This window comes from Momordica charantia (genome assembly GCF_013281855.1).
Source record: "Momordica charantia cultivar OHB3-1 chromosome 3 unlocalized genomic scaffold, Mcharantia_2.0 BLBB01000003.1, whole genome shotgun sequence".
NCBI lineage: Eukaryota > Viridiplantae > Streptophyta > Magnoliopsida > Cucurbitales > Cucurbitaceae > Momordica > Momordica charantia.
Window position 1 is genome coordinate 21294852 of NW_028275161.1, and position 24910 is coordinate 21319761.

A 24910-nucleotide genomic window follows, 5' to 3' on the forward strand; every position below is an offset into this window, starting at 1 on the left:
GAACTGAATCTGGAATGACTAATGTTTGATCATGCATCCAAGTTGTAAATTTTTTCCAGATACCACAGTTGAAGAGTCGATGGATTATTGTTTCAAATGCAGCTCGATGTTATTGGTAGACTGAGATGCACTAGAACTCGGCAACATAGCTGCACAATAGTTATTGTCTTCTGCCTTCATCTCCTCCATGATAGTTTGAATTGCTGGAGGATTCTTAAATTTAGAGAATAGGTAAAGAATAGAGCTTCTTATCCTACGCTGGGGTGAATATTCTGTTGATTGACAATCCTCAGAAGCTTCAGGTGTAGAAGTAGTACTTGCAGTCGAATAATCGGAATCTATAGTCATCAAGTCTTCTTTGGGTGAGTCGGCTAACTCATGAGAACCCTTGGGAAAACTTGCAGGATTGTTGTAACACTCTGTTTTCATCGCCTCAGCGGACAATGAACTTGAATTGGTATCAGTCTCTCCATCCTCCAAGGCGTCTTCCTTGGTGGGTGGACTTGATTCACGTTGAGAACCGAGTTTAAGCTTCACGAGGGTGGCCTCTGCAAGAAGGAACTAAATGAGAACTGCAAAGAACTTTATCTGATTGTCGTTGATCTCATAAAAAGTCTTAAACCCAAAACTTGAATTAATTGAGGTTACATTTGATAATACTTTGATCTTTATTATGGTCTTTCACATTTCTAATGACACATTTGAATCTTGAGCTAAATTTTAAAAATAAAAACAAGTTTTTGAAAGCTACTACTTTTGTTGTTCAAAATTTCACTCAGATTTTGAAAACGTTTTTAAATAGTTGATAACAAGACAGGAACAAATGAAATAGTAATTAGCATAATTTTCAAAAATAGAAAATCAAAAATAAAAATGGTAATCAAATGGGGTCTAAGCTATAGCATTACTGATACGCTCAACATCAGATTCGGAACTGTGGATTAACTTAAAGGAAGGTGAACAATATCATTTATGTCTAAGATAAATCTGAAAGCTTATCAAAGTAAACAAAGAGAACTTTGTTAGTACCAACAAGGCACCGACAGTTACCCCCGCTTATAACTTAACATCCTTAATAATTCCAACTGTTCTAACTAATAATACTACAGAATCTATTGCGCATGGCCGACTTCCTAATTTTATGAAAGAAAACTCACTCTCGCATGAGCTTAGCAGGGTAATGCATCTAATTAACTAAAAAGCGGGGATAGAGATGCTATTAGAGTGAAGCTAAGTCACAACAGTCAAACCTATGGGACCAATGGTAAAAATCAACACCCCACCCACTATGGCTTACAACTTATCCAAGAATTAAGAATTAAGGGTGTTTCTTTGATTTGTTATCTACTTTATTTAAATGTTTTCAAAATCTAAGTCAATTTTTAAAAACTAAAAAAAGTAGTTTTTGAAAACTTATTATTATTTTTAAAATTGGAATTCAAACTTATTTTTTAAAAGAGTGAATAACATACTTAAAAAATTGTGAGAAGCAAGCATAAATGAAAATTTAAAAATGAAACCATTATCCGACTAAATTATTTTAGTTCTGTCTTCCCTAACAAAAGCAAAACTAATAATCTCCCCAAGAACTCTGAAGCCATAACCTGATTGAACTCTCCAGCAAAAATCAGCTATGAGCTGGAAAATAACAAGCCTCAAATACATAATCCGGTACAGCACATCCGTCCTCTTTTAACAAAGACAAGAACAATAATCCAATTCACTTTTCAATATCATGAGCAGTTTCATTATTTACCAAATTAAAGAATCATTCTTAATACCAAGTAACAATACCCCATTCAAGTTCTTGCATCGGATTCCCTATCCATATTAATAACCAAATACGTCTAATTATCACATTTCCAAACGTCGTTACGACTAGATCTCCTACACTTTCCATCAATCAAGTCAACTCTATCATCACCGCGGAAGCAGTACAGACGTTAGTTTTCATTCACTGAAAAACTGAAAGGCGAAAAAAAAAAACTAAACAACAAGGCCCCAGAACAAGACAGTTTTCAAATCTAGAGGCAAAAAGTAATTTCCGTGAAGGGGAAAGAAGCCAAACATATTATCAGGTTTGATTTAAGTAGCAAAAATTGAACAATCGGTAGATCATAGAGTTAGAATAGAGCAAAAAGGGAAAAAAAAATAGTAATAAAGATAGAGAGGCAACCATAGATGGAGAGACAATCATCTTTAAGAATCTTGGAAGGCGGCCGCTCCAAGGAATCCAGTGAAGAAGACGATCTGATTCTCCCGAACATCGTCTGAATCAGTAACCCGGTAGCCGCAGAGATACGAGCGGAGCAGCTCAACAGATTCAGATTTCGGATTTCAGTGGCGCGCTAATGAATCAAGAAAGGGCGGGAAGCTTACACCACACTCTTTATTCGGCTCAGTTGGGCTTACTGGGCTCGTATTTCGTTTTGGGCTTATGTTGGCCCATCTATTACCAATTTGGCCGGTTTCAGACGTTACCAATCAAGATATTAACGGCCCATCCACTATAGACAACAACTCCAAGCCAACACTTTGATAAGCCATTTGTTCTGGATTACCTTGCAACAGCAACAACCGACAAACCAGACCCGTCACGAATAAGCTACCGATTTACATACGATGGGTTAGTTTCTACGAATGCATTTAAATCTTAAAACAAGGGATTTAGTGAAGTTAGAATTGTGTTCCATATTCTCATGAGCGTTGGATGAAAATTGAATCTAAATAAAAATAAAATAAAAAAGAAATTAAAGTATTTTATAAATATTTTTGTGAGTCATTAGTTACCTACTAAATATTATTGATTAATTTATTAACATAAATATTATAAATTTTGATAGAATTAGTATTTTACAATATTATATAATTTATAATACATTATATTTTAAATATTTTAATTTTAACAAAGTTTATAACATGAAATAGTGTATATTACAGTTTTTATATTTTTAAATATAATTATACATTAAAGTTTTAAATTCAAAATCTATAAATACCAAAAAAAAACATAAAAAAGTGAAGTAAAAAAAATAATAATAAAAAAGTTGTTTTCAAAACTTCCACTATTTGGATAATAGAATCCGATCCAACAAAGAGGATCTAGGCCCTAAATTAATCATAAGTTCAACATTGCTACAATCGTTAAAAAATTCAAAATTGTGAATTTTATTTAATTATTATTATTATTTTTTTGGAGTACAATGTAAACTTCGAGCCCGAGAGAAAGACTAGATAAGCTCGGAGGGATGTCTTTGAACAAGCTTAAATTTTTTAATTAAAAAAAAAACATTTTGAAGGCATTTGGAATGCAAAGCAAAAGCATATACCATAAGGTTGAAATTGAAATTTTCAAACTTTTCATTCTTAATATGCTATCTGTAAAATATAAATATAAAGGCTGCAAGCTCTGTAATTTCCCCACAGATTTGGCAAACATATTGAGCACTGCAACTTGAAGTAATCAGTCATGGGCTTGTGTGAAGAACAACAACATCAGATGATAAATTGAATCTCTACCTTTGGATTTCATAAACATGGAAATCATGACTCATCCCTCAGATAAAAAAGAAAAATAAATGAATAAACTACCAAAATGGGAGCAGCTTGAAAAGTCTATCATGGAGGAGGAGCTTGTGGTGGTTAAAGAATGACACTCAACGAAGAAGATGAATTTGAATATTTATTTCATAAACGAATATTGAAGCTCTCAATGCACCTGTCATCGATCAGATGCGTCCAGATTGATTCATATCCATCGCCTGTCTTGTCACGAACGAATCAGCTTGATCTCGAAAACAATCTCTTTAAGAGTCCACGTTTATGGGTTGTAGAATCAATCTTCCTACCTGAAAGAGATCAAGCAGGGGATGAGATGCAGTCATTATGAAGTGATGAAATTCATTCAACAATCCTACCATGAAGCAAACAGATGAGTCACTTTTGGTTTAGATTAAAAAGTTCAGGAGGATCACCTTCTAGCCTACCAGAAACCAACAAGGCTTCTTCTGCAATGGGTCGCCATTGTTTGGTGCACGAGTAATTGATTCCAAGTCCAACACTCAGTCCTCTAAGGATTTGGATTGTCCGAAGAATGGAAAAAAGTTCTTCCGGAAACGACTACAGAAGCAAAACAGGAGGAAAAAACACTTGTCTTTTTAGTTACTGATACAAATACTTGTGTCTCTACAGAGGACTATCAATTTGCAAAGCCTGTACTATACCTGAACACCAACTTTCTTTATCGAAGAGTCCTCCTCGAACGGTTGCATCAACACCTTTCCAGGAGGTAACCTCGTATCGAACATTACCTGTGACAACTTAAATAGTTCTTCTTTTACATTTTTGCAATTGCTTACAGTATCTATACCGAGCTCCCTGTAGATCAATTGAATGAATAAAAGAATTAGTATGACGATGACCCATTACTTAAAAGAGGACAAACTTTCCATCAATTCTTCAGTATCAAACCGAAACAGGATCTCGATAACCTGTCTTTAAACTACCTTATGTTCAGAAGCCCACAAGAAATTCCTTCGTATTTCTAAGCAGTAAGAACTAGTTAGTTCATTAATCTTTTCAAGGTTCACTTCACCAAACCACTTATCTACGTTGAAATCTTTAGGAACACCAAAAACGCAACTTTAGACCTTAGAGCCAACTTTCGTAAGAAGCTTCCTTCCAAACAAAGTTTACTTCCTTTTCCAGAAATACAAGACTCAACTATCACTATAGGCCAGCTGGACTATTATTATTATTACCTGAAGCTTTCTGCGACTCCTGTGGTGTCATCATCTGCAATAGCAAGAACAAGTTTAGCATAACCAAGCCTCAACGTGTCAGGAAGATCCTTCACTTGCCCGTAATCAAGCAATGCTACCTGATAATGGAGTAAAAAATCTATGGTTTCAGCTCGATTCATGATTCAAACAGGGAAATCAAAAGTCAAAATGTTAAGCTAGCCAATCCTAAAGCCATGTAACAACTACTGAAATCCTGATCACCTTCCGTATGCCAATTTTTATTTTTTCTTAGAAGTTCGAAAAGTAAATATAGTCTGAGAAAGATGAAAGCAGGAAAGATTTGCGAAAAACGAAAAACTACTATGAGTTTGGAACTTGTATAGAAAATTCCAGTAGCTGACTTGCCTCTGAGCCTTTACAGATCAATATATTTCCTGGATGAGGATCTGCATGGAAGAAACCACTCTTCAGAATCATTTGCCCATATGCCAGGGTCAAACTAGTAAGAATTTTCCTGCAATACGAAAATTTTCCTCAACTGGATAAGTACTACCCATGAGAAATAGAAAGTAAAAGTATACTACTGAATAGTTAGATTGGAAGTGTGGCCCCTGAAGAGGAGCTTACACTTGGCAAATTGAAGTAAACAATGAGCCAATCTCAGTTGAAATGTTATGTAAAACCTAGAGGATCAATGATATATGCTCTTCAAAAAAGTATTGGAAGGAAATAGAGAAGTCAACTCAAATATTAATGTGGCATATAATCAAGGACTTTGTCATTTAAAGAGTATATCTGTAATCCATACAACTGTTCTCAGTTTGCAATTCAGACCCGTATTTTGGTAAAAGTTGCAAGGGAAACAGAAACCCGAATAGAAATGCCGTGGATGAGACACTACAGCTATGTCTACAAACAAAAAATAAAATGAATTGACTTCTCAGTATAGATGCTTACTGCTTTGCTGCTAAAGCAATCTTGCCACTAGCATCTATGCCTCTCTTTGCTATTTCATCGCCAAGATTGAGGATTGGGATTCCATCAATATATTCCATCACCAGAACCCTCCTGACCAAACAAAAGAGACTAGATTACTAAAATCTCCACCAATTGACAAATAACTGCAACAGAAGGAGCATAGATAGTTCACAGAGGTAGAACCACCTAAGCGATCCAGACGGGAAAATAACTAAGAAATATGTTCTACTAGTTCGCTAGATTGCCAAAAAGATTGACATTATACATATACTAGGTGATAGTTGGAAAATTTCAATTGGATAGCAGCATTTCAACAGCAATAAGAAATATAAGTGACTTCACTGCCAGCATTTATAAAACCAACAGAACCCCTTGGATCTGAATTAAATGTTCTACAAATTCATCCAATGCCGAGGCAAATTTTGTTAATCAATTTTATTGGAAAAATTCGGTTAACACCCAACCAGAAGAAACCTTCAAATGGATAAATAATAGTTTTCAAAGACAATCATCTACCTGTCCCTAGGATGAGAGAAACCAGTGAATCAAAAGCAACAGAAGAAGTGATGGTCTATGTCCCTGAGCATCATCGTTAATGAATAATTTTCTTCCAAAAAATCAATTACCAGATGAAGATAACTAAATATACAGCTATTGGTTAAAAATAAAAAATAAAAATAATGATAATGGTATTTAAGCTGTGTCAAGACTCAACAGTTTCATTTATTAACCTTAGTCCCAGTTCTAGTTATTTAGTATGGTCCCATCAAGTTCTACCATTATCATTCATTGCATCATGCATGTACCTGGTAACAATATTCCCCATCACGCGTGGCACCAATACAGGACTCTTTTTGTTGTTTCTACATAGAAAAAGTCGGATCTTTTCAATAGCATTTGCCTCCCTCTCAAAGTCAAATTCATAACCGATCTTGAAAAGATTAGAAGGAAGAGATTCCAAGATGAGAATCCATCATCGTGAGAAAGAGGACATGCAAAAGTTTGATATTATGAAATGAAGCAATCAAGAGCCTGAAACAATAAATGGAAAATTCAAGAAAAATGCAAGGTAGATGCTACAGCTCTCACCTAACCTTGATATGTTTAGCCAAAGTAATACATAACAGATCTCCACACATCATTTTGATGATATAGCTTGTTTTTTAATGAGGTTGGATGGAATGAGGGAAAGGCAAAGAAAATAATGAATACGTCATTTGGTTGGGTGAATGAAGAAATATGCCAAAAAATCATTCTATAATCTTCTGACTATTAACCATGGTGGGTTGGTTTAGTGGTCAAAGAGGCCAACATAACTAAATAACTTAGAGATCATGGGTTTAACACTTGATGTTAGTTACCAGTATAAGATACTAAATATTCTCCTAGTTTTCTAACCTCAACTGTAAGTTTTGTTAACGTGTCATACTTTACAGAGAAATATCCTAAAAGACCATCCAAGATCAAATTTAAATATTCCATAATTGGTTATCACTACAAGGTGTAATATTTGCAATAAAGTTGAAGAAACAACACTGTCAGAATCTAACATCATAAGGGAAAGGAAAAAGTCAAGTGGCAAAAAGAATAACGTTATTTTCTTTATCACAATCAAAATATGAAGAATTTCACCTGTTTCTCCATTTCCTTTGCTACAGAATATAGATCGAATTTGATATCTGTCTTTTGAATGCACAAGGCAAAGGCTTTTAAATTACGGATATCTGTCATCATTAGATTCTCAGTTCCTGGATGTTGAACCTATCACATACACATTATGTTGGAGTAACAGACTATAAATAATAAGAATATTATATGGCTTAAGTTTCCTTACCTTGACCACAACATCATTCTTTTCACCCTTTAGCCTAGCTCTGTGAACCTGATTTGAGCACAAAATATATGTCAGAGATAAACTTAACTAGTATTTTTACAAAAACCAAAAACACACTGCCAACTGATCCTTTCAACTACAAATAATCTATTCCTATAAGCAATAAAATATTTCAAGAGAGATGAATACAAGCAAGGAAATGGAAATACAGCAGTTAAATCCATATGGCTATGAAATCAAAATGACAGTGAATGTATCAGTTTTCAATTAATGCCATACAAACCAAGCGATATATTTAAATTCTTTTGGCTGTCAAAGAGATTTTCACGTCTTCTGAGGACTCGAAGTGACCCGGGAATTCTGTGTTATTCAGCAGGGGATGACCGGGATGTGCACATATTTTCTCCAACAAGTAATAAACCCAACTAACAGTTTCCACCTCACACTTTATTGAATTCAAGTTGCTAACACTACAATTTTTTGGCGATAGCTGGATAGACGTCTCCATAAGCAGAACAACAGAGATACCTGAGCAATGGAAGCTGAACCAAGAGGTTCAGGGTCAAATGTTTCAAAGACTTCACCAAGACTTCTGTGCAGTTCTTTCTCCACAACGTGTTGAACAACATCAAAAGGGGTTGCTGGTGCTCGATCACACAGTGTAACAAGCCTCTTCACCCATGCAGCTGGGGCCAAATCCGGCTTCCCAATAACTTGAGCAACCTCATTCATAAAATCCAGCTTCAAGTAAGTCAGTTGTTCTAAAACTAAAACCGTACGATTAAAAGCAAAAAAGGCTCTAAGAAAGAAAGGGGGTGCAAAGACAATGTAGAATAATCTATAAAATGAAAGTATTAGGACCGATAACAAATCAATTGAATACTTCAATTTCTCACTCAACGGAAAGACAATGGGGAATGATCTATCCTGGAGAACCGAGAAAGAAAGAAAGCACCCGTTTCGGAGAAATGGGAGAGAGATAAAAGGGTCTATGAACAAAATACCTTAAGGAAGAAACCACCCATTTCGGAGCACATAGCATATATCTTCTCAGCTGCATGTTCGTGCTGATTCTCCCACATTGCCTCCTGCTTCTCCACATCCTTCTCGAACCTCACCCGAAGCTGAAGAACCTACAATCCCCACAAAGCAAATTGAACCACCAACTATCTGAAACCCGAGCTCTTACACGCATAAAAACCGACCTTATAACCAGTGTAGATGTCAGCAACACGGACCCAGAACTGAAAAGAGCGTTCCCAAGGTCTGAACTGCGCGGAGAGCTTCTCTTGAACATCTCTAAAATCAAGACGAGGGAACATGGTGGTTCTCTTCTAGCTACTATCTGAAAAGGGTCCTCTCATTTCAGTGCCAAACAAGCCTTCGTTCCTACTTTACGTCACGCGTGACCATGAACGACTGCTTGAAAGGAAACAAATAATTGCACCACTCGAAAGCCAAGTGGGTCAACAGGCTCGTCAAAGGGATATATAAAACTTCAGAAATTGTGGCCGAGAAACCGTGGCAAATCCCCGGTTCGTGATCTCGCATGTGAACAAAATCCTCCCTTTACTTCATCTTATAGTAGAAACATCAGAATGCCAAACAAATCTTCCACATGTTTTTCCTTTTTAGGTCTCTTCAATCTTCCTTTTAAAATATGAAATTTGGTTTCGCTTATTCCTCAATACACACAACGCAACTATTTATTGGCGTGGCGGTTGGTGTCCAACGAATGTACAGTTTTGGCAAACTCGAAGTTCAAAAACACCAATTAAGACCCTGAGAAATTCGTTTTAAAATAAAATTATAATTTCAGAACAATTTATTTAAATAATTATTTTTCATTACCCTATATGGTCCATATCCTCAATATTCAGCGAATATTTACCACAAGTATCCAAAAGTATATCTACATTACAATAAATTTACTTTTGTTCAATATGAATTTAGCTCAGCAGTAATTGACACATGTTTCTAATAAAGAAGTCACTAGTTCAAATCCTCAATCCCTATATGTTGTACTAAAAGTGGAGATGAGAAATCAAACCTACGGATAACAATCCATCTTTCTCGCTTTCGATCTTTTTCCCAATCAATCGTGATGGGACCTTTTGATGAAGAATATACACTCAGATCAAATGATTGAATGAATCTATGGCTGTGGGGTATGGGTATTATTGCATTTTCATGATCATAATCAAGGAAGAAGATTGATCATCTTTACTGAAAATAGCAAACCCACCAATAACCTTGAAATAAGCAAACATTATAATTAAGTTATCATCATAAATATCAGCAAATTCCCACAGATTCGTACCATAAACATAATTAGTCAAACAACTTCCCAATAAGGAAAACCCCACATTCAAGTCTCTGGATTAATTCACTCCACTCGGTATCAAAAAGTCAATATAAACGGCAACGCACCTGGTAGAAGAGAAAGGCATGAAAGAGAGATATTTGGTTGATAAATCAAAATCAAGAGATAGTGATGAGTGATGATAACAGTTAGCCGAGGTCTTGGTGCTATGTTTAAACCAGAAATTACAGCGCCATTTTCACAAAGCTCTAATGCTCAAATTTCATCCGTGCAATGCCGCTTTTGGCTCGAATGTCATAATGTCGAATCGCTGAAAACCTGCATCAACTACACAAATTTCGAATAAACTAGAAGCCTAGTTACAGATCAATTACACGAGACATGTTCAGTAAGAAGTCTCCTTTCTTGATGGTAGCTTGGTACAGAGCATTCTTTGAGTCGGGATGATTAGTTTCAAGAACACCTGCAACTTTATCGATCTTGCAATCGAGTTTTCGTGCTGCAAAACGAGATAAGCCCCTGACACCATCAGAAGAACAGATTTACGAGAGGGATAACAGGTCATTTAGACATCATGCCCATATAGAAAAACAAAGCTGCTATTCACAAATATAATAAAATACACTTTAGAATGACCACTTCACTTACAGATCAATAAATTTCCACTGATACTCCAAATGCCTTCGCCATTGCTTCAATTGTAACACTCTTATAGGACTCCAAGAACAGGGAATAAACGACAGTTCTGACCTCTCTCATGTAGTACCTGAAGTGCGGATTCAAATGATGGTCTAATTTTATTTGCATTATAGAGGGAATATAAAGTAAAACATCAATCACAAATTTAAACATCATGTACCATTTTCCACTTACCAAAGGCCAAGAAAAATTATTTATATTGACAGTTATACAAAGGAAAGATATGTGACTTTTCTAATCACCGTCAATATCTCATAAGCATCAACTACCTACAACGAATCAATTTGAACTGATAAAACAACAAGAAACAAGAAATGAAAACGTTATTAAACAAGAAACAAGAAATGAAAACGTTATTAAACCGTCAATTTTCAAACATTCGTTCCTGATATCATCTATTTTCAAATACCAAAAACCATATTCGTACAGAAATATTATTTTCAATATTTTCAATCCCAAACTCTCCACTCGTTTTAGGCAAATCAGATAGCTAACAATTGAACCTCAACTTGGAGTAATCAGACATGGGTTCTGTGAAGAAGATGAACATTAGATGTTAAATTAAATTAAATTTGCACCTCATCTCATAAACATGGAAATCATGGCAACTTCCTACTAATATCTAAGAAAAAAAGGGGAATAAAGAACTAAACAAAGGCTGCAGCTTGAAAAGTCTATCATGGAGGAGGAGCTTGTGGTGGTTAAAGAATGACATTCCTCAAATTTTTAATATTTATTTCCATAAACAAGTGAGGAACTCTGATCAGATGCACCCAGATTGACTCATATTTTTTGCCTGTCTTGTCACGAACGAATCAGCTAGATCTCGAAAACAATCTGCGTTTACGGATTGTAGTATCGACCTTTCTGCCTGAAATAGATCAGCAAGGGATGAAGAAAAGATCATGCAAACGAACACAGACATAATGAAGTGAAGTTCATTCAACAATCCTACCAGGAAGCAAACAAATGAGTCACTTTTGTTTTAAATTAAAGAGTTCAAGAGGATCACCTTCTAGCCTACCAGAAACCATCAAAGCTTCTTCTGCAATGGGTCGCCATTGTTCCGAGCATGAGTAGTTGATTCCAAGACCAACACTCAGCCCTCTAAGGATTTGGATTGTTCGAAGTATTGAAAAGAGTTCCTCTGGAAATGACTATGGCATCGAAACAGAGAAAGAAAAACGCTTTGTCTTTTTAGTTACTGATACAAATATGTATGCCTCTACAGAAGAGCACTATTGACTTACAAAGCCTGTGCTGTACCTGAACACCAACTTTCTTTATCGAGGAGTCCTCCTGGAATGGTTGCATCGACACCTTTCCCGGTGGTAACCTTGTATCGAACATTCCCTGTGCCACCTTAAATAGTTCTTCTTGGACATTTTCACAATTGCTTACAGTATCTATACCAAGCTCCCTGTACAGCCATTAAAGGGATAAAAGAATTAGTATAACGATAACCCCTTTTCAATCTACCTTTTTCCCAGTAGCCCCACAAGAAATCCTCTTATATGTTCTTAGAGCTAGTTAGTTTATTGATCTTTTCAAGATTACTTGACCAGACTTCCTAGTATTTAACAAAGCACTCTGTAAGAACACCAAAATGCAACTTTGGATCTTAGAGCCAACTTTTGTAAGAAGCTTCCTTCCAAACAAAATTTACTTCCTTTTCCAAAAATACAAGACTCAACTATCACTATAGGCCAGCCGGACTTTTATTATTATTACCTGAAGCTTTCTGCAACTCCTGTGCTGTCATCATCTGCAATAGCAAGAACAAGTTTAGCATAACCAAGCCTCAACTCGTCAGGAAGATCCTTCACTTGCCCGTAATCAAGCAATGCTACCTGATAAAATGGAGTAAAAAATCTATGGTTTCAGCTCGATTCATGATTCAAACAGGGCAATCAAAAGTCAAACTGTTAAGCTAGCCAATCCTAAATTCTTAAATGTAACAACTACTGAAATCCTGAATCCCCGATCATCTTCTGTATACCACATTTTTATTTTTTCTCAGAAGTTGGAAAAGTGTAAATGGGCTGAGAAATATGAGAGCATGACAGGTTGCAAAAACGAAAAACTACTATTAGTTCAGAACTCGTATGGAAAATTCCAGTGGCAGACTTGCCTCTGAGCCTTTACAGATCAATATATTTCCTGGATGAGGATCTGCATGGAAGAAACCACTCTTCAGAATCATTTGCCCATATGCCAGGGTCAAACTAGTAAGAATTTTCCTGCAATACGAAAATTTTCCTCAACTGGAGAAGTACTACCCATGAGAAATAGAAACTAAAAGTGTACTGCTGAATAGTTACAAGTGTGCCCCCTGAAGAGGGGCTGCTTACACTAGGTAATTTGAAAAAGGATATTGGAAGGAAATAGAGAAGTCATCTCAAATCTTAATGTGGGATATAATCAAGGACTTGTAACCTAAAGAGTTTATCTGTAATCCATACAACTGTTCTCAGTTTGCAATTCAGACACGGTTTTTGGTAACAAATACAAGGGAAACAGTAACCTGAATAGAAATCTTGTGGATGAGACACTACATCTATGTATACAAACAAAAAATAAAATGGATTAAGGAGTTCTCAGTATAGATGCTTACTGCTTTGCTGCTAAAGCAATCCTGCCACTAGCATCTATGCCTCTCTTTGCTATTTCATCGCCAAGATTGAGGATTGGGATTCCATCAATATATTCCATCACCAGAACCCTCCTGACCAAATAAAAGAGACTAGATTACTAAAATCTCAAATAACTGCAACAGAAGGAGCATAGATAGTTCACAGAGGTAGAACCATCTAAGCAGATTCAGACGGGAAAATAACTAAGAAATATATAGTACTAGTTTGCCAGATTGCCAAAAAGTTCCACAGCAATAAGAAAAATAAGTGACTTCACTGCCAGCATTTATAAAACCAACAGAACCCTTGGATCTGATTTCAATCTTCTACAAATTCATCCAATTCCAAGACAGTAAACACCCAACCAGAAGAAACTTTCAAATGGATAAATAATAGCTTTCAAAGACAATCATCTGACCCTAGAATGAGAGAAACCAGTGAATCAAAAGCAACAGAAGAAGTGATGATCTATGTCTTTTGACCATAGTTAATGAATAATTTTTTTCCAAAAAATCAATTACCAGATGAAGATTAAAAATATATATAGCTATCAGTTAAAAAAAAATAACGATAATGGTATTAAGCTGTGCAAGACTCGAGAGTTTCATTTATTAACCTTAGTCCCAGTTCTAATTATTTACTATAGTCCGATCAAGTTCTAACATTCTCATTCATCGCATGTACCTGGTAACAATATTCCGCATCACGCGTGGCACCAGTACGGGACTCTTTTTGTTGTTGCTACATAGAAAAAGTCGGATCTTTTCCATGGCATTGGCCTCCCTCACAAAGTCAAATTCATAACCGATCTTGATTAGAAGAAAATATTCCATCATCGTGAGAAAGACGAAAGAGGACATGCAAAAATTTGATTTTATGAAATCAAGCAATTAAAAGCCTGAAACAATAAATTGAAAATTCAAGAAAAATGCAAGGTAGAATCTACAGCGCTCACCTAACTTTGATATGTTTAACCGAAGTAATAAATAACAGATCTTCACACATCATTTTGATTAATGAGGTTGGATGGAATGAGGTAAAAGGCAATGAAAATCATCAATACGTCATTTGGTTGGGTTGGGCAAATGAAGAAACATGTGAATCTGCCTTTTGTTTCCCTTTCAAAAATCATTCTAGTATCTTTTGACTATTAACCATGGTGGGTTGGTTTAGTGGTCAAAGAGGTCAACGTAACTAAATAACTTAGAGATCATGGGTTTCGATAGATGATTAGTTACCAGTCTAAGATACTAAATATTCTCTTAGTTTTCTAACCTCAACTGGTAAGCTTAGTTAACGTGTCATACTTTACAGAGAAATATCCTAAAAGATCATCCAAGATCAAATTTAAGTATTCCATAATTGGTTATGACTACAAGGTATAAGATTTGCAATAAAGCTGAAGAAACAACACTGTCAGAATCTAACATCAGAAGGGAAAGGGAAAAATCAAGTGGCAAAAAGAATAACATCATTTTCTATAACCACAATCAAAATAGGAAGAATTTCACCTGTTTCTCCATTTCCTTAGTTACGGAATATATATCAAATTTGATATCTGTCTTTTGAATGTACAAGGCAAATGCTTTCAAATTACGGATATCCGTCATCATTAGATTCTCGGTTCCTGGATGTTGCACCTACAACACACACATTACGTTGGACTTTGGAGTAAGAGACTACAAATAATAAGAATATGATATGGCTTGAGTTTCCTTACTTTTACCACAACATCATTCTTGTCACCCTTTAGCCTAGCTCTATGAACCTAATTTGAGAACAAAAGATATGTCAGGGATAAACTTTACTAGTCTTATACAAACAGACACCAAATACAGAATGCCAACTATCCTTTCAACTACATAGCAGATATTCTTTCTAGGGATAAAATATATGAAGAGGGATGAATGCAAGCACGGAAATACAGCAGTTAAAGTCATGTGTTTTGAAATGACATTGAACGTATCAGTTTTCAATTAATATCAAACAGACCAAGCAATATTTAAACCATTTTGGATGTCAAAGAGTTTTTCACTTCTTCCAAGGAATTGAATGGACCTGGGAATTCTACGTAATTCAGCAGGGGATATGCACATATTTTCTCCAACAAGTACTAAATCCAACTAACAGTTTCCACCTCATATTTTCATGAATTCAAGTTGCTAACACTAAAATTTTTTTGTTATAGCTGGATGGATGTCCTCATGTCCCCATTAGTAGAATCACAGAGATACCTGAGCAATGGAAGCTGAACCAAGAGGGTTGGGGTCAAATGTTTCAAAGACTTCACCAAGACTTCTGTGCAGTTCTTTCTCCACAACGTGCTGAACAACATCAAAAGGGGTTGCTGGTGCTCGATCACACAGTGTAACAAGCCTCTTCACCCATGCAGCTGGGGCCAAATCCGGCTTCCCAATAAGTTGAGAAACCTCATTCATAAAATCCAGCTTCAACTAAGTCAATTGTTCTAAAACTAAAACCATATGATTAAAAGCAAAAAAGGCTCTAAAAAGGAAATGGGGTGGAAAGACAATAGAGAATAATCTATAAAATGAAAGTCCGATAACAATTCAATTGAATACTTCGCTATCCCACTGAACGGAAAGACAGTGAAGAATAATCTATACTGGAGAAAGCAAAAGAAAGAAACCACCCATTTAGGAGAATTGGGAGACAGATAAAAGGGTCTATGAACGGAATACCTTAAGGAAGAAACCACCCATTTCGGAGCACATAGCATATATCTTCTCAGCTGCATGTTCATGCTGATTCTCCCACATTGCCTCCTGCTTCTCCACATCCTTCTCGAACTTCACCCGAAGCTGAAAAACCTAAAATCCCCAAAGAGCAAATTGAACCACCAACTATCTGAAACCCCAGCAGCTCTTAAACGCATAAAAACAGACCTTATAACCAGTGTAGATGTCAGCAACACGGACCCAGAACTGAAAAGAACGTTCCCAGGGTCTGAACTGCGCGGAGAGCTTCTCTTGAACATCTCTAAAATCAAGACGAGGGAACATGTTGGTTCTCTTCTAGCTGCTATCCGAAAATGGCCCTCTCATTTCAGTGCCAAACGAGCCTCCGTTCCTTCACGCGTAACCTTGAACGACTGCTTGAAAGGAAACAAAAAAATTGCACCACTCGAAAACCAAGCGGGTCGATGCCCAACGGGCTGGTAAAAGGATATACAAAACATCACAAATTGTGGCTGATAAACCGTTGCAAATCCTCGCACACGCGTGGGGTTCTCAATCAGGAATTTGGAGTTCATTTACCAAAAGTGCTCGGCTTACCAATAAAATTCCCGGTTTGTGATCTCGCGCGTAAACAAAATTCTATCCTCCCTTCTTACTTCATCTTTTACCTGAAGTAGTTCTTTTCACCGTTGTTTTGTTTCAGATCAGCAGAAACAGAATGCCAAACAAATCTACCTTATCACTCAATTCTCAAAAAGGCAACTATTTATTCCCGTGGTGGTTGCGGTTGTCGACGAATGTAATAGTTTTGGTATGTCCGAAGTTCGAAAATTTAAAATATAATTTCAGAACAATTTATTTTAAATAATTATTTTTCACTACACCATATGGCCCACAAACTGCCTATCGTAATTTCTAACAAAAATCAATTTAAAAGTATCAAACTATATCTACATTACACTTGCCATTGCTGGATTTCAGAGATTGAATATTTTTTCAAAAAACTTGAAAACCGAACCTCTTACTTTCAATCAATTAAGTTGTCGTCAGCTCAGATTGACTGGCTGTAGTGTACGAGTATTATTGCATTTTCAAGATCATGGTCAAGGAACAGGCCTGATCATCTTCACTGAAAGTGGCGGAGGAATCAAATCACCGCCACTCGGTACCAAAAAGTCGATATAAACGAACCACGCACCTGGAAGAAGAGAGAGCCATGAAAAGGCTGCGTGATGGTAGAAAACATAGAATTTCTAATGAGATACTTGGTTGATAAATCAAAATCAAGAGATATTGATAACAACAAGCCCGATGTCTCGATGAAATGTTTAAAACACAAGTTACAGCACCATTTTCACGAAGTTCTAAAGCTCAACTTTCATCCATGCAATGCAGCGGCTCTTGGCTTGAATGTCGTAATGTCGAAATGCAGGAAACCTGCATCAACTACACAAATTTCGAATAAACTAAAAGCCTAGTTACAGATCAATTACACGAGACAACTTCTGGATACGGTTCAGTAAGAAGTCTCCTTGCTTGATGGTAGCTTGGTAAAGAGCATTCTTTGAGTCGGGACGATTTGTTTCAAGAACACCTGCAACTTTATCGATCTTGCAATGGAGTTTTCCCGCAGCAATAAAACGAGACAATTCCCTGACACCATCGGAAGAACAAATTTATGAGGAATGATAACAGCCATTTAGACATCACGCCCCTATAGCAAAACAAAGCTGCTATTCACAACTATAATAACTATACACTTTAGCATGACCACTTCACTTACAGATCAATAAATTCCACAGATACTCCAAATGCCTTCGCCATTGCTTCAATTGTGACACTCTTATAGGACTCCAAAAACTGGGAATAAACAACAGTTCTGACCTCTCTCATGTAGTACCTGAAGTGAGGATGCAAATAACGGTCTAGTTTTATTTGCTCCGTCAGACCAGCTGCATTTATACAGAGAATAAATAAATGAGAGACACAACAGGTAAACCATCAATCACAAATTCAAACATTAATGTACCAGTTTCCACTTACCAAAGGCCGAGAAAAATGATTTATATTGACAGTCATACAGAGAGTTCAAAAAGTCGGAAAGATATGGGACTTTTCCAATCACCGTCAATATCTCAGGAGCATCAACTACCTACAATGAATCAATTTAAATTGATAATGCAACGGGAAAACATGCCAATTATCCACATTACATACAGAAAAAGTTTTAGAAAAGGGTGAATCTAAATGAGTGGAATCACATATACCTTTTGCTTTAGAGACACTCTATCCAGTGATATAATGCTAGTGAGAACAGTATAAAATATGAATGTGTCATAAGGAAAAAGTTCATATGTGGTGAAAGTTGAGATGGAATCCAAAAACAAGTTGGCTGCTTTCTTAAAGTTTCGAGTGGACATGCAGTACAGGCCTTCATACACCTTCAGACGATTCTTTCTTTCCCAATCACCACCTTCTTCAAACAAGCTGCCAGAGAGAAAATAGTTGCAACCAAGAACATGTAATATTCACACAAAAAAGAAAGAGAAAAAAAAAGGATACCACGTGTGATTGATAAGTTAATATCACTGCTTACTTTTTAGCTTTGTCAATACTTTTGGAGATGAGATCAAAATCCATATAGAAAAATCCAAGCTGTAGAGTATGGAAGACCAGATCCATCTTTAGTCCAACTGCAACCGTTTTGCTCTCGGTTACCTTGAGTTGCTCCAGTGCTTTGTCCTGAGTTCAAATCTAGAAAATTAGGAGGAATTCATAGAGCGACCCTACAAGAATGGGGGAGAAAAATTTAACTACTAACCTTATCACCAATACGAATGAAAAATAGTGATTTGGCCAAATGAGCTTCTCGAACTTCACTTTCACCTAAGTTTTCTTCAGCGTCAGCAATCCTATGTAAAAAATTGAACGGCTAAATATACAAACATTACTGTTAAAAAATTAAGATAAAATAAAATAACACACAGCAGTATGACTCCATAAATAGCTACAAAAATAATGGCCATTATCTACAAAAATCTGAGATCAATCATGCAAAGGTTCCTCGTTTTAATTGTTTTTCCAATAATTCATTATGGCCGAGGAATACTGAGATATTTTTTAAGCTTTCTTTTTATGTTCATTGGATCAAAACATTGTTTTTAAGAAAAACCAAACTTTCATTGAATGAAAGACATTGGATCGAAACAACGAATGGCCCTAACTTTCAATAAATTAATGGGACATCCAAAACCAGCGTGCGTATGTATTAAGTTGGGAGTTTCTAAGAGAAAATGGTTACAAATAAAGGAAGAGAACAATGGGGGGAGGCATTGAGGGTTTCAAATTGAGCTTGACTCAAGGGGAGGATTCTAGGTTCCTCAAATTACCTAGATCACTATTTTCTACTTGTATTGTTGGTTATTCGATATATTTTAGCGGATTGGAATTCTAGTTCCCATCAGGGCACATACAAGGATTCGATCCCAAAACTTCCAGCCCATCGCATTCAGTTGCTACAAAACAAGAAGTACGAAAGAAAGTCCCCATACTTTTTTTTTTAAAAGAAACTATTCCATTGATAATATGAAATATGAGAACAGAAAAGGGGAGAGATCCATAGGAAGGCTACAAAAAAGCTCTCCAATTAGATAAGAGAGAGACAAAACTATAGTGTTTAAAGAGAGGAGAGCATTTACACCAAGATGCAACCAAACCAACTATACCAACTATAGAATCAAAAAGAAGTTTCATTGTGAGCTCTCTTCCTTGGAAAATGCGACGATTCTGTTCAAGCCAAACCGTCCATAATAAAGCCCGGACAAAAGAAAGTCCCCATACAAAATACTAAACGGCCGCTAACCTTTCATCAATTAGGAGTTTGGCAATGTAACGTCACGATATGGTAGAGTAAGATCCAAAAGAAAAGTACTACACCTTTAGTAGAAGAGATTTACATCTCCACGGGAACTCGCTAGTGCTTAAAGTTATGTTGATATGGATTGAACAATAACTCCACAATTAAATGGAAGTGATTAAGTGGGTGTGGAACTGTAAATCGATGATCGATCCAACAATTAATTAAAATAGTGCACATTTTGTATATTCAAATAACTTCAGTTGTTCTCTCCTACATGATCCTCCTCGTACTAAGGAAAACTAGAAAAGAAACAGATCAACGAGAATATCAAAAACTCACTTCTCGTCCAACTTCCTCAACTCCTCCTCGTTTTTCGCACGCATCGAGTCCAATACGCTCCGATCCAAATCCAACAGCGAATTGGCGATTAGGGTTTCGTATAACGGAGCCATATCTACACAACACAAGTTACAAAGAAAAATAAACCCCACCATTTCGTGAGATGGAAATCGAAATGCAGACTCGATGAAACTCATTAAGACTAGAAGAAATCAATCCACGAGTTACCATCAGCTTTAACGGAGGCCAGCACTTCCTCTCTGAGACGGACCTTCTCGATATCTTGAACATCAGGATGAGTTAGAAGGAAGAGCTTGTGAGCGAGCACGAGGTGCGGCTGCTGAGTTCCCTCTTGGCCTTCCATGGCGACTGAGAAAAATTACTCGCCGAGTGAGGTATTTGAGCTTCGTCTCTATGCCTTTCTTGCAGGAGGAGGCACCGAGAGAGTAGTGCAGTTATCGTAACAAAAGGAAACTACAAACTTTTTTTTCTTTTCCTCTCTCTTCTTTTTTGATGGTTGTAATTTACACGGGGATTTTTTTTTTGCTTGCAGGCCGGCCCATCTAAAAGCCCATGGACTGTGAGAGTATGGGCTGTCTGATTGATATATTTAATGTCACACTTTAACTTGTGTTGATTGCACTTTTAACATTGTTCCAAAACAAAATTAAAATTGCAAATTTAAAATTGGAAAATACTCGAGTCCTCCCCGAGGACCTAGAAATCTATTGCGGTGACTACCATTGAATGTTTGATAGTTAATAAATATAAATGTAAAGGTTAAAAAAATTAAAATAATAAATTGTCAAACATTTAATGGTGGTCAATATAGAATAGATACGTTGAGAACTTAAGTATTTTCTTTTAGAATTTTAGTCGAATACATATTGATTAGGATTTCCAGTCGTTTAGTTTAAATTGTCCGTCCAGACTAGTTTAATGAGTCAAATATTCATTATCTATTTTAAAGTCGAATGTATAAACTCACCCACACATTTATTGTTTTGTTTAATTCAAATTTATGAAATGTTTGTAGCAATGGTAAAATCATATTAATGGAGAATTGATAATTTAGTTATAAATATAGAATCATATATATTTTAATGGTAGAAATTCAATGAAGATATGATATCATGGTTATTTCTTATAATTGTTTTGGATTGGATCGTATCTTATTCCATCACTCTTTTGTTAATATTTTTTATGTCCCTAAAGTTCACACATATGATTAATTTACCAAATAATTGAATTGAGGTAAAATATATAGGATCAAAACCAAGTTATGCAATATTAAAAAAATTATATAATAATAATAAAACATGCAAGTTCAATTAAGCGAATAATCCTTAATTCAATAAGTACTTGACGAGTGTTATAGAATATCAAATTTATCGGATAAGCAACTGAGATGAGATGCTTCATTCATTGCTAATTACAACATGTCGTTTCGTTAATTGCTAATTATAATATGTTGTTTTGCTCGTCTCATGAACGACTTACATCCCCACTCAATATGTTTAGATTTATATATAATAAGTGTTTGTTTTTTCACTTTTTAAAATTGACATACAGAAAACTTTGTTTTTATATAGTTTGTAATTAAATAAAAATAATTATACTTTTTAATATATTCGAGTATAAATATATAACATTATAAGTATAAAATTTTAACCAAAAACGAATGGGGAAAGATTCGAACGCCGGGCGCCCTGCAAAGATCCGCAGGCACTTTAGTCCAGCCCGGAAGCTCCCTTCTTCATCTTCTATGACAGAAAAGAAGGACCGGAGAAATTCTGAAAAGTATCGTAATCAATGGGCAAGCGAAAGCTTCAGCCAAAGATAATCTGCATTGACCTCGATTTGCAGACCACAGGTCAAATTTTATCAGCGATTCTTTCTTATTTTCCACTGCCAAGATATTCGAGGGAGAAAATTTATAGTCGTGTAGTTCGAATCAGCAATTAGAAGTCTAGAATGGCGTCGGTTGGACCTGGGTAGACATGTTTGCCTACTCGTGGTGCGCGGTGGTGGTAATAGGAAGCATAGCTAGCATTATCTTTCTTCTTCGCTGCTGGCGGAAGAAAATTTACAGTTGTGTAGTTTGATATTAATTAGAAGGGCATTGATTGAAGTTGTACTTCGGTAGACATTTTTGTATTATCGAGTTTATCGGTGTTGATAATTCATAATAGGAAGCAGAATTTCGCTGCTAAGTGTATGGAGATGTAAAATTATTAGGCTGCTCATGTATGCCAACATTAACACGAGTTTTTATCGTTTCGTGGTGTTTCTAACTGTACACCCATTTGTCACGTATTATGCTGATTTATTTGTTTTCATATTAGAAATTTAGGAAGGGCTCGTTTTAAAAGAATGATGGTGGTGTCTGGTTAAACTTGACTAGTTTTATGCATCATTGTGGTCGATGAATTCTTGATGTGATTCAGTAATTTCATCTGGAAATTTTGTTTATACTAGATAGATATCTCAATATCAGAGATGGATGATGCCTCTGGTTTCTTGTACAACTTTTTTGCAGGGTTACTAGATATCTCAATCTCCTGGTTATTATGTTGATGGTTGGAAACTGTTTGCTTTATTTAGTTTCCCTCTCACTTTTACACGCTATAATCAGAGGACTACAAAGTTGTATGGCCGAGTTTAAAAGGCGGAACCACCTACATACATTTTTTAATACTTCATCATCATCGTCGTCGTTTTTTCTAATTGATAGTGTTGTATAGAACAGTAGTTTCTAGTAAGGTAGACGATTTCTATTTTCTCTCATGGAAAAAAGTCATTCATTCATCTTTTATTGTTTGTTGTTTCTTTATATCATACTATGACTTAAGTTTTTTCTGTTTAAATCCTTTTTATTTACTTTTAAATTTAGACTGTTTGGCTGAACTTGGCGAGGAAAATATGTCGTTCCTGTTGTACTAGAGGTTGATTTTTATTTGAGGAGTCTAGATCCCTGGCATCATAATAACTTATTGTCATTATTCCATGTAGTTTTTGTAAGTTTATTTTGGACAGGAAGGAATTTTGGCAACAATTTAACAAATTTGTTTGCTCACATTACTGACAGAGGCATGTGGGATTCCAGTTAAAAAATGTCGATCATCTCTTATATCAAGGCGCACTTACAGGAATGGTTTAAAAGATTCTGAGAATGTTGAACCTTTTCAGCAAGTACCCCTCTATGTTGTAGGTGACTCTGCCATTCCTCGTCGCAAGCGATCACAATCAACAAGGAAAAGTGGATGCAATAGTGCAGTTCCTAGTCGAAAAAAGAAGCTCGACTCTAGAGCTTTTGAATATTGTTTTCAGTAAGTACTATCTTTTATTATTTTTCTGTACATACCAAGACGTTTGGTGTAATTTGATTGGAGTTTTAAAATGTGTAGGAATTTATGGAGGAGCTCTCCAGAAGAGAAGAAGATTCAGTTTACATACCTTGACTGCTTATGGTTTAGCCTGTACTTGAAAGCTGCCCACAGAAGAAAGGTCCTAAAATGGATAAAGGACAAAGAAATATTTTCAAAGAAATATGTCTTTGTTCCTATTGTTTGCTGGTAGATTCTTCCACTCTCCCGACTTTAATAGTTTCTTCTTGTCAGCATGTTGTATCTTATAACTAACTAATTTCCATTAGGGGCCACTGGAGCCTCTTGATATTTTGCCACTTCGATGAGAGCCCGGAGTCAGAAACTAGAGGACCATGCATGTTATTGCTTGACTCACTTCAGGAGGCAAATCCAAGACGGCTTGAACCAGATATTAGAAAGTGCGTCTTTCAGTGTTAATGTATTTCTTCTCTATTATTGTGAATGCCCTTCTCTCACTCTCAGTATTGATAGACTTCTGCAACCCTTTTCAGATTTGTGTTGGACATTTTCAAAGAATATGGTAGGTGCAAAAATTTGAATTTTCTCTGCAAAATTCCTCTCATGGTGCCGAAGGTAATTGTAATTGTTGAGTTGGAAATGTCTTCTAATTCTGTACATTGTTAACTTCAACTAATTACATGACCCAAAAACTCTCCAGGTGCCACAACAGAAAAATGGTGAAGAATGTGGCAAATTTGTTTTGTACTTCATTCATTTGTTCATGGAGGCTGCTCCACAGAATTTTAGCATCAAGGACTACCCATACTTTGTGAGCTTTTTATCTTCACGCACACCCACTTCAATATATGCACAGCTGACATTTTTTTCCTTCAGCAAGAACTCTTCCTAATGCTGGAGAGATCTGATTAACGTGGTGGATGCTACCTTTTGGTGCCTTGCAGATGAAAGAGACTTGGTTTACACCAGAAGGTGCAGGTCAGTTCTACCAGAAACTCGACCATCTCGAAGACGATATCAGTCTTTAATTTGTGCTAGATGCTTGGATTTTCATACTCGGCACGGTCAAGTTGTCATCTACGGTGAGAAAATTGTATAGCAAGGGTCACCAATTCCTGACGAAGTTTAGTGTCTTTTGAATTAGAGGATTTTGTAGTGAAATGAGCTGCAGTCATTGATGGCTCATTCACTAATCGTAGAACATATAGTTTCACGAGTAGAGTAGTTGCGACCTGACGAATTGATTGGGTTTACCATTACACTTTTATATATGTGTAAATGCATTTGCTCATATGATGTTACTATAGAGTGTAGACCCATTTCACTGTCAAATCTTGGTTTCTTGTCACAATTGTTGTCGAATCATGGACCAATTATAAAGTAAATTCAATGAAGGGAACAGTTTTTTTTTATTATTATTAATAGTTTTTTATTTATTTATAGTATAACATGTAGTT

At 36.0% G+C, this 24910-nt stretch overlaps 5 protein-coding genes across 9 annotated transcripts; 1 reads left to right on the top strand and 4 right to left on the bottom strand.

Moving 5' to 3' along the window:
* Nucleotides 1-18: 18 nt before the first annotated feature.
* LOC111008931 (uncharacterized) lies at nt 19-2558 on the bottom strand. The gene is given in 2 exon segments (XM_022281808.2): nt 19-548; nt 2177-2558. Coding segments are annotated over 2 exon segments (621 nt in total). The 5' UTR covers nt 2268-2558.
* Nucleotides 2559-3336: 778 nt separating this feature from the next.
* On the bottom strand, nt 3337-10239 carry LOC111008926 (uncharacterized). 3 transcript variants are annotated; one of them, XM_022281804.2, is made up of 14 exons: nt 9985-10239; nt 9605-9806; nt 8760-9336; nt 8559-8687; nt 8083-8277; nt 7555-7602; nt 7353-7481; nt 6527-6651; nt 5700-5810; nt 5148-5256; nt 4761-4879; nt 4224-4377; nt 3975-4119; nt 3337-3848 (listed from the first exon to the last, which is right to left on the bottom strand). In XM_022281804.2, exons 3-14 carry the CDS (start codon nt 8874-8876, stop codon nt 3781-3783), a joined length of 1449 nt encoding a protein of 482 aa, XP_022137496.1. In that variant the 5' UTR covers nt 8877-9336; nt 9605-9806; nt 9985-10239; the 3' UTR covers nt 3337-3780. The 3 variants fall into 3 exon arrangements, with proteins under 3 accessions (XP_022137496.1, XP_087978381.1, XP_087978380.1); XM_088122255.1 differs by having other exon boundaries at nt 4761-4875; nt 5144-5256; nt 9605-10239; XM_088122254.1 differs by having other exon boundaries at nt 8760-10239.
* An 866-nt stretch (nt 10240-11105) lies between these two features.
* On the bottom strand, nt 11106-16673 carry LOC111008927 (uncharacterized). 3 transcript variants are annotated; one of them, XR_015789965.1, is made up of 12 exons: nt 16116-16673; nt 15912-16040; nt 15444-15638; nt 14930-14977; nt 14721-14849; nt 13894-14018; nt 13191-13301; nt 12708-12816; nt 12308-12426; nt 11827-11996; nt 11589-11733; nt 11106-11447 (listed from the first exon to the last, which is right to left on the bottom strand). XR_015789965.1 is itself a non-coding variant. In XM_088122257.1 (12 exons), the coding sequence occupies exons 1-12, from the start codon at nt 16230-16232 to the stop codon at nt 11392-11394; spliced, it is 1437 nt and encodes a 478-aa protein (XP_087978383.1). In that variant the 5' UTR covers nt 16233-16659; the 3' UTR covers nt 11106-11391. The 3 variants fall into 3 exon arrangements, 2 of the variants coding, with proteins under 2 accessions (XP_087978383.1, XP_087978382.1); XM_088122257.1 differs by having other exon boundaries at nt 11843-11996; nt 12308-12422; nt 12704-12816; nt 16116-16659; XM_088122256.1 differs by having other exon boundaries at nt 11843-11996; nt 16116-16653.
* Nucleotides 16674-17177: 504 nt separating this feature from the next.
* On the bottom strand, nt 17178-20593 carry LOC111008928 (26S proteasome regulatory subunit Rpn7). Its single transcript, XM_022281806.2, has 8 exons — nt 20335-20593; nt 20107-20221; nt 18730-18820; nt 18505-18650; nt 18176-18395; nt 17952-18060; nt 17692-17860; nt 17178-17561 (listed from the first exon to the last, which is right to left on the bottom strand). Exons 1-8 carry the CDS (start codon nt 20468-20470, stop codon nt 17387-17389), a joined length of 1161 nt encoding a protein of 386 aa, XP_022137498.1. The 5' UTR covers nt 20471-20593; the 3' UTR covers nt 17178-17386.
* Nucleotides 20594-21794: 1201 nt separating this feature from the next.
* LOC111009101 (Cysteine proteinases superfamily protein) lies at nt 21795-24871 on the top strand. Its single transcript, XM_022282059.2, has 7 exons — nt 21795-21979; nt 23195-23435; nt 23514-23681; nt 23762-23893; nt 23987-24068; nt 24154-24264; nt 24398-24871. Exons 1-7 carry the CDS (start codon nt 21919-21921, stop codon nt 24479-24481), a joined length of 879 nt encoding a protein of 292 aa, XP_022137751.1. The 5' UTR covers nt 21795-21918; the 3' UTR covers nt 24482-24871.
* The last annotated feature ends 39 nt before the right edge of the window (nt 24872-24910 follow it).

Coding starts and splice junctions, on each gene's coding strand:
- LOC111008926 (XM_022281804.2), bottom strand. CDS start 8,876: ATGTTCCCTCGTCTTGATTTTAGAGATGTTCAAGAGAAGCTCTCCGCG. Junction 8,688..8,759: donor ACATCTACACTGGTTATAAG/GTCGGTTTTTAT, acceptor TGGGGATTGTAG/GTTCTTCAGCTTCGGGTGAG. Junction 7,482..7,554: donor AGAATGATGTTGTGGTCAAG/GTAAGGAAACTT, acceptor TGTATGTGATAG/GTTCAACATCCAGGAACTGA.
- LOC111008927 (XM_088122257.1), bottom strand. CDS start 16,232: ATGTTCCCTCGTCTTGATTTTAGAGATGTTCAAGAGAAGCTCTCCGCG. Junction 14,978..15,443: donor GTTCAGCTTCCATTGCTCAG/GTATCTCTGTGA, acceptor TTCTCAAATTAG/GTTCATAGAGCTAGGCTAAA. Junction 12,423..12,703: donor CTGTAAAGGCTCAGAGGCAA/GTCTGCCACTGG, acceptor TTTATCAGGTAG/CATTGCTTGATTACGGGCAA.
- LOC111008928 (XM_022281806.2), bottom strand. CDS start 20,470: ATGGAAGGCCAAGAGGGAACTCAGCAGCCGCACCTCGTGCTCGCTCAC. Junction 18,821..20,106: donor TTGAGGAAGTTGGACGAGAA/GTGAGTTTTTGA, acceptor TTTTTTACATAG/GATTGCTGACGCTGAAGAAA. Junction 17,562..17,691: donor TCTGTGGAATTTATTGATCT/GTAAGTGAAGTG, acceptor CGATGGTGTCAG/GGAATTGTCTCGTTTTATTG.
- LOC111009101 (XM_022282059.2), top strand. CDS start 21,919: ATGGGCAAGCGAAAGCTTCAGCCAAAGATAATCTGCATTGACCTCGAT. Junction 21,980..23,194: donor CCTCGATTTGCAGACCACAG/GTCAAATTTTAT, acceptor CATTACTGACAG/AGGCATGTGGGATTCCAGTT. Junction 23,436..23,513: donor GCTTTTGAATATTGTTTTCA/GTAAGTACTATC, acceptor TAAAATGTGTAG/GAATTTATGGAGGAGCTCTC.